Source organism: Poecilia latipinna, unplaced genomic scaffold (genome assembly GCF_001443285.1).
Source record: "Poecilia latipinna isolate Pla-1442-1.1 unplaced genomic scaffold, P_latipinna-1.0 Scaffold2116, whole genome shotgun sequence".
Taxonomy (NCBI): Eukaryota; Metazoa; Chordata; class Actinopteri; order Cyprinodontiformes; family Poeciliidae; genus Poecilia; species Poecilia latipinna.
In genome coordinates, this window is record NW_015114732.1 from 70,440 (window position 1) to 77,957 (window position 7,518).

The 7,518-nt window shown below is 34.5% G+C and overlaps 2 protein-coding genes across 15 annotated transcripts in view; both read right to left on the reverse strand.

Annotated features, from left to right (window-relative positions):
- Positions 1-7,518, reverse strand: part of LOC106936315 (zinc finger protein 70-like) — a 107,447-nt gene that overhangs the window by 68,991 nt on the left and 30,938 nt on the right. For 2 of the 14 annotated variants that reach the window (XM_015017205.1, XM_015017206.1), the window contains exon 3: positions 7,412-7,495. The exons of 10 other annotated variants lie outside the window; for them this stretch is intronic. In XM_015017205.1, the coding sequence (XP_014872691.1) occupies positions 7,412-7,495 (84 nt within the window). Of the gene's footprint in view, positions 1-3,253; positions 3,569-7,049; positions 7,496-7,518 lie in introns of those variants that run through there. 2 more of the 14 variants (XM_015017211.1, XM_015017216.1) reach the window with 2 other exon arrangements.
- The window catches only part of LOC106936317 (zinc finger protein 569-like), an 88,344-nt gene that overhangs the window by 61,032 nt on the left and 19,794 nt on the right, over positions 1-7,518 (reverse strand). The window lies entirely within an intron of this gene.

Genomic DNA, 7,518 nt, shown 5'->3' on the forward strand with positions numbered 1-7,518 from the left:
TGATCATTTTGTGGAATATTTAACAACTAGAAAATGGCACAAAATAAGAATATTTTTTTCCACTCTGATTGGCTGCTGGTAAGCTCGGCAGAAACCGCCTCCTCACACCCCATTAAATACTAAATACAACCACATATCAAAATAACACTAACTTTTAACTTTATATTGCTTTAAAGTAGGGCTGAAACAATTCCTCGAGTGATTCGAGTACCTCAATTATTAAAATTCCCTGAGGAAAATTTACCTGCCTCGAAGCTTCGTTAATTTATGTTTTATTATTTAGCGCACCGTGTTCCGGCCGGAACATTATTTGCTTTGAGCGGAGCTCTGACTTCCTCCTCTCAGTGGTTGATGAAAGTTAAGTGTTAGCGGCATAATGTCCAATCTTCAAGTTCAGCCCGTGGGGATTTTATTGAGTGAATATAATGCCGGGTTTTCATGATTTTTGGGGGACCAATAAGCATCCTTAAAACACCTGATGCAATGCCTGTAGTACGGCAGCCTTTCTCCGGGATTTGCTGGTTCAAAGCGAATGGCAGGAAGAGCGCTGCAGGAGTATTTATACAGATGAGCAGATAGACTGAAGACGAAGGGAGGCTGAGCAGTTGATGGTTACAGTGTAAGTGTAGCTTTATGGACAAACTGCACAATAAATTTCACATCACCCCAGTCTCAACAAACAGGTGGCGAAAATTATCATGATGTTACATGGCTGGTAGATGAGTTTCTGATTGTGACTGACGAAGGTGCTGTAAATATACCGAATTGCTCCCTCCCTTCTTACTTTCGTCCCCTGGTCTCTCTCTTCCTCTCTCTCTCCCTCCCTTCCCCTCCCATCCCCCACATCCACATTACGTTTGTTTGTTCGCCTGCCCCCTACTTCCCCAACTCCAGGTGACATTTCCCATATTCTCAAACCCAAAGCTTGACAGGTTTGGGGCAAGGTGGGAATTCATCCATTAAACTCACTGAAGATGAATACATAAACTAAAAGCTGGATCATAGACATTTTTTATCAGCGTATTTGTGAACCTGGCTCTTTATCTTTTAATTGAATATAATTTCAGAACTTTGTCTAACTTTTCTTCAGGTTAACTTAGAAAGTGAGCTATTATTGTTACAGGGTAGTTTTCTAAACTCCAGAATAGTAACTGTTACGGAAGCTCAAAAATGAAAAATTGGACTGATATTGATATCCAATAGGAACACCGGTATTACGCCAGATTTACCAATATTTTATTTTATAAAATTTTTTTATCCGATTACTCGATTAATCGTAAGAATAATCGATAGATTACTCGATTACTAAAATATTCGTTTACAACAGCCCTACTTTAAAGATATATGATGTAAGAAGGTGAGTCTAACTTACCCAGGAAGGGAATTAGTACGTCCGGATTAGAGTCATGATCCGAACAGTCAGCAGCAGCCACAGAAGGTGGCATCATTGTATGCTAGAGGGGCAGGTCGCTTTAGGTCAGGGGGTCACCAACTCCAGTCCTCAAGGGCTACAATCCTGCAACTTTTAGATTCACCTCTGCTCCAAAATGTCTGAATTCCCTCACCAACATTCATTCCTCTCTGCAATAGGCTGGAAATGAGCAGTTTATTTGATCCAGGTGTGTTTGAGCAGAGACGCATCTAAAAGTTACAGGATGGTAGCCCTCGAGGACTGGAGTTGGTGGCCCCTGCTTTAGGTGATGATATGCTTGGCGCGTTACGCACATTGATTCTGCAGGTGTGGTTCCAGTATTATATTAAAGCTAACAAATTAATCTTTATTTTGATACCCATTTTGTTGGGTTTATTTTTTATAAATCATTCGCTATTTGACAATCTATTTGGAGATTTTGATACTTTTATGATTTACAAAAAAACTAAAAAATAAAACCCTCGACAAACAGGGTATGTATAGAAAGCCTGTAGTTTAAGGTTTAATATATCACTGCTAGCTCATTTGGTCATGTGTTCGTGACGCGTGAATCGATTTTCTTGGAGAATGTCTCGGTGTGGTGTCAGGAGGGGAGTTCAAATTAGCATAAATAATGCGTTCTGATCAGGCTTTTAAAAAAATTTAGAAAATTACTGGGAAATTTAAAGTGTTTTATTTCCTTCAACATACATAAAATTGATATCATTGGAAAGGAAAATCAATAAACTTTAGCACAGTGGTGTTGCTTTTCGAAAAAGAAAAAAAATTCTGAAAAGGACTTTTGATGGTGGGAAGTTAGGGCATTTTCTGTGATCAGCATGCGTTCTCTCCCATTCCTGAGTGGAAAGAGGATCGATGCCAGTACCTACTATAAGTCCAATTAACTAATTTTAAAACCAGGCTCAATGTTTTACTACAGTCTACCTGCAATGCATGTGGCTAGTGTCAGCGTAAAGTCCTGACCGATGAATATCATTATAACCTATTTATGTCACGTTAACGACCAACAGCTTAAAAGTTACCGGGTTTATCAAGTTTCACAAATCGGATAAAAGTTTCACAAATCCCAAACAAGTTTCTAAATATTCTGCTATTAGAACAGAACAATTAAGTCCAGGTTTGAAGTGTCTAGGTTTTGTAGTTTTTAAACTAGAGTCGATTAAGGATGCGGAAGGTAGTGAAAAATTAGGTGGAATCGCCCTTTAGCCATTTTCCGAATCAGAAGCTGGAATCAGAAACCAACTTCAGCTTCGTCGACTGAGAGTTCATTTTATTTTTGTTTTTGGTTGTTTTGTTTACCAGTTCCAGTGTTAAATGTTATTTTGAAAATAATATGCATCTATTTTTGGCAGGATATCGCTTGCATTATTATGTAATTTCCATTAAATCAGTGTAAAAAGGTCTTCAAACAATATTATCGTTTATCGCAATAATTTTTGAGACCATTAATCGCTCAGCAAAATTTGTTATCGTGACAGGCCTTGTGTGCCGTTATGGAAAAAAAAACAACACAGCTCATCCTGTGTCTCCTTACTAATACTCTTCACTGCTCTGATTTACAAAGTCACGTCTGAAATTATAAATGAAGAATTTACACCTTGTATTCCAAATTTCCATTTCCATTAATGACAAGTGGAGTAATATATTTAGTCAGGGGGCTTGACTCATAAACACGTTTGTGCTAGCCTCTGTAGCATCAGAGCTAGCAGCTAAATCAGTTCCTGTTTAGCCCCGTTTACCAGCAGCTGGAGCTGCATCAACTATCGCCGCTGACGGATCTCCGTCTGCAGTGAAAACATCAGCACCTTTATCCAGACCTACCAGAACTTTGTCTCAGCAGCTCCGAACCGACTCTGTGTAGCTTTATTTCTGGTTTCCAGTCGATCCCCATCATCCTGCGCTGAGCATCGAGCTCTTCCTCGTAGCCAATGATGGTTTTTTCAACCTCTGTGAAGATTTCTTGAGCAGCAGCAGTTAGCCGCTCTCTGATAAACTCTCTGAGATGCTGAATTGAAGACATGGTTGCTGAAATATTAGCTGAAACCGAACAATGCAGCAGCTACCTAGCTTAGCGTTTGCAGTTTTCTTCTTCTTCTTCTTGTTGGTTTTACTGGCGGTTGGCAACAAACGGTTAGTAGCATTACCGCCACTTACTGGTATGGAGTGTGGTTCGTGATGGTCTATTTATCTATGTCTATATCTATATCTACCTATATAAATATATATACACATATATTATGCAAAATAAATAAATAAATAAAAATAAATTAAATAGTAATAATAAATAAATATATCCGACCTGTACATATGCAAATATACAAAGTTATGCCTAACTTTGTATTCTACCCATCTATCATACACGCTTTCACAAATACACATACTATAATCAAATTCTATGAAATAATTTAGTTTTTTGTAAAAATCGAATAACTATTTGTATATATTTATTACCCAATTTTTTCCTTAAAATATCTAATAAATTAACCTTTTCCTTTATACTTTTAAACTCTCTCCTCATACATCTTCTCTCTTTTTCATATTTATGACATTCTAGTATAACATGTTCTATTGTTTTATATTTTCTGCAGTGATCACATTTGCCAGTATTGTGCTTTTGAATTTTAAAAAGTGTATAATTTAGACCTGTATGTCCAAATCTCAACCTTGTTATCAACCTTTCCTCCTTTTTATTTCTTCCATTTCTTACTTCTCCTATGTTGTTTTTCCTTCATCCCACATCTTTTGCCATACTTTCATCAGTTTTTAGCAATACTTTTTCCCTCAGATTTACTTGTTTTAACTGTAAAGCTAATAGGATTTTGAATAGCTCTTTTTGCCATTTTATCTGCCCTCTCGTTTCCTTCTACTCCAGTATGTGCTGGAACCCACACAAATAGAACTATCAAACCCATGTTATGAATTCTGAATAATGTATGAAATATTTCTAATAAAATGTCTGTCTTACTGATTGATTACATTTTAAACGTAATAATGCAGAGCTTGAATCTGAACAAATTATTGTTTTTAATGGTTTTATGTCTTCTACTCATTGTAAAGCTAATATTGCCAACATTTCTCCTGTTTATACTGATAATCCGTCTGTAATTTGTTTTCCTATTTTTATATTGAATTATGGTTCTACAAAAGCTATTTTTTCAGTTATTTTTTATGCATCTGTATAGATTTGAATATATTGATAATTGTTTAAATATAATTGTACTGAATAATTATCTATGGTGTAAGATTTGTCTTGTTTCTTTTCCATTATTGACATATCTACTATTGATCTGGTAGAATCCATATCGGTTGTATAATTGATATTGGTGTTCGACTAATTTCTAAACTATAAATTTGAAATTATTTTCTTTTCTTTTCAATTATCCATCCAAAACTCCTAATTTCTTTCTTTTCTTTTTCCCAAATTGGATGATCAAAGTTATTGCCTTGTAAATTTAACCAATAATTTATTTCTAATTTTGTCCTTAAATCTAAAGGCATTTCTTCCATTTCTACTTCTATTGCTGCTGTTGGTGTGGTTTTAAATGCTACAGTCCATAATCTTAATGCCTGATGTTGAATAATGTCTAATTTAACTAGATGTGTTTTACTTGCTGAACCATAAACTTGACAACCTGTCTATGTTAGATCTTATCATGCCTGTGTAAATCTGTTTTAATGATTGCCTATCTGCTCCCCAGTCCCTGCCAGCCAAGCATCTCAAAATATTTCAGATTTTTTTTTTACATTTATTAACAACTTTTTGAATATGTATATTCCGTTTTAATTTTTCATCAAACCATAGCCCTAAAAAAAATTTCACTTTACTTGCTATAATTCTTGGTTATATAATTTTAATTTTATTTTCTTGTTTATTTGTTTCTGAGTAAATATCATGACTTTTGTTTTTTTCAACTGAAAACTTAAATCCCCATTGCAACGCCCATTTCAATATTTCAATAATAACCTTCTGTAATTTTTAACAATAAAATCTACATTGTTCACTCTTTTCCAAACAGCTCCCTCATCTGCAAAAAGTGAATAACATTTCTCGTGGGCTTTTCTTCTTATTCTTCTTCTCTTAAACATAATATAAGAGTAGACCCCGCATCATAGACATAATATAAGAATAGACGCCTCATGGATGGCTCTCTCCTATTGTCACTTACGAGATTTAGGGCGGCCATCTTGGAGTGGTACACCACTCCACTCAGTGTTATGTGTTTAGCAGGCACAATGACGTATCAGCGCATTTACTCGATCATAACATACTTTTTTGTTACTGGAAACCATATTCAAACATCTATCGAAGCAACATTTATAAACAATTGTATTTTTAAATATAGTTAAAAATACAATTCATACAATACATAGTTCAACATATTTAAATATGCTTAGTGGCTATAACAATAGAAAAGCAATGGAATATTCTGATATTGATGTATGATGAGCATATTACAAATCACACAGCTGTTCATAATTTAATAAATTTAGTAATATCAATATATATTTATATAACTATACAAACACATATATCTATATATGTGTATCTATATACATATAAACATGTATCCAATATATATTATTCAGTATTAATCATTATTTGTGTCATTATTAATCATTATTTATTTGTGTTTGTATAGTTATATAAATATGTATTGATATTACTAAATAATTTATTAAATAAATTATGAACGGCTGTGTGCTTTGTAATATGCTCTTCATACATCAATATCAGAATATTCCTTTCCTATTCTATTGTTATAGCCACTAAGCATATTTAAATATGCTGAACTATGTATTAAAAACATACTTAAATAATACAATTGCTTATAAATGTAGCTTTGATAGATGTTTGAATATGGTTTCCAGCAACCAAAGAGCGTGCTATGATCGATTAAATGCGCTGATACGTCATCGCTCCAAGATGGCCGCCCTAAAGCTCATCAGCGACAATAGGCGAGAGCAGTCCATGAGGCGTCTTTTCTTATATTATGTCTATCCTCCTCCTCCTCCTCCTCCGATGTATTTTTGGCGGTTGGCAAAGAAGGAAATTGGTCTAATACCGCCCCCTTCTGAACTGGAGGGTGGACATGCGATAAACGGGGAAAAACAACTTCGTATTAATTCACAAGTTGTTATTTCAAAACAAAAGATAGTCCATACCATTTAGACAAAAATGAAATACACATTTCAAGTAAAAAAAGAAAAATCACAAAGCAGATAAACAATTATTCCAATTGTTAAAAAGCTAGAAATATATCAAGTATATGTTGAAGTTGTCAGAGGTTTTGTTAAGGTGTTTGATAAATCCAAGTGGCACATAAATTTGTACATAAAATTCTTCAGTAAAGCATGAAAAGTTGGTATGTTATTCATGACAAACAGATTTACATCTGAAAGTCCAATTTTGAGGAGGATTCTGGATTCAGGATGCTGAAAGCGTCCCGATTGGCTACTTTGCAAAAGTCAGTCAGTGGCATGTTAAGTAACATGGTGCTTCAATATTTACACATACAAACCAATTGAACTGGTTTTGAATATTCTAAATATGCCTTAAATTTCATAGATATGCACCACAATAAAAAAATAAAAAAATCCACAAATGGGCAACCAAAACTAGTTGAGGGTCTAATGTATTTTGCAAAGTGAAAACAATCCAATAAAGGGTTTAATATTTATTACAGTAAATCTGTATGAGTTAAATGACTAATTCTCACTTTTTTGCATTTGTTTCATGTGGAAATTCAGTTTACCAGCATAAAGAAACACTTTTTTCTCCATATTTCATGTGAAAAACCAGGCTCCTGAATGTGGGTTCTAATGAGAATAATTAAGTAACCAATTACAAAGAACATTTTTTTTCCCCACTGGTTTGGCTTCAAAGGAGCCCCTGACCTGTATGGGTTTTCATGTGAATTATCAAATTATCCCTTCGATTGAAGCTTTTTTCACAAGACTGGCATGAAAAAAGCTTCTCACCTGTATGAATTATTTTGTGGTCCTTTAAATTACCAATTCGAGAGAAACTCTTCCCACATATCTGGCATGAAAAAGGCTTCTCACCTGTATGAATTCTTTTGTGGTCC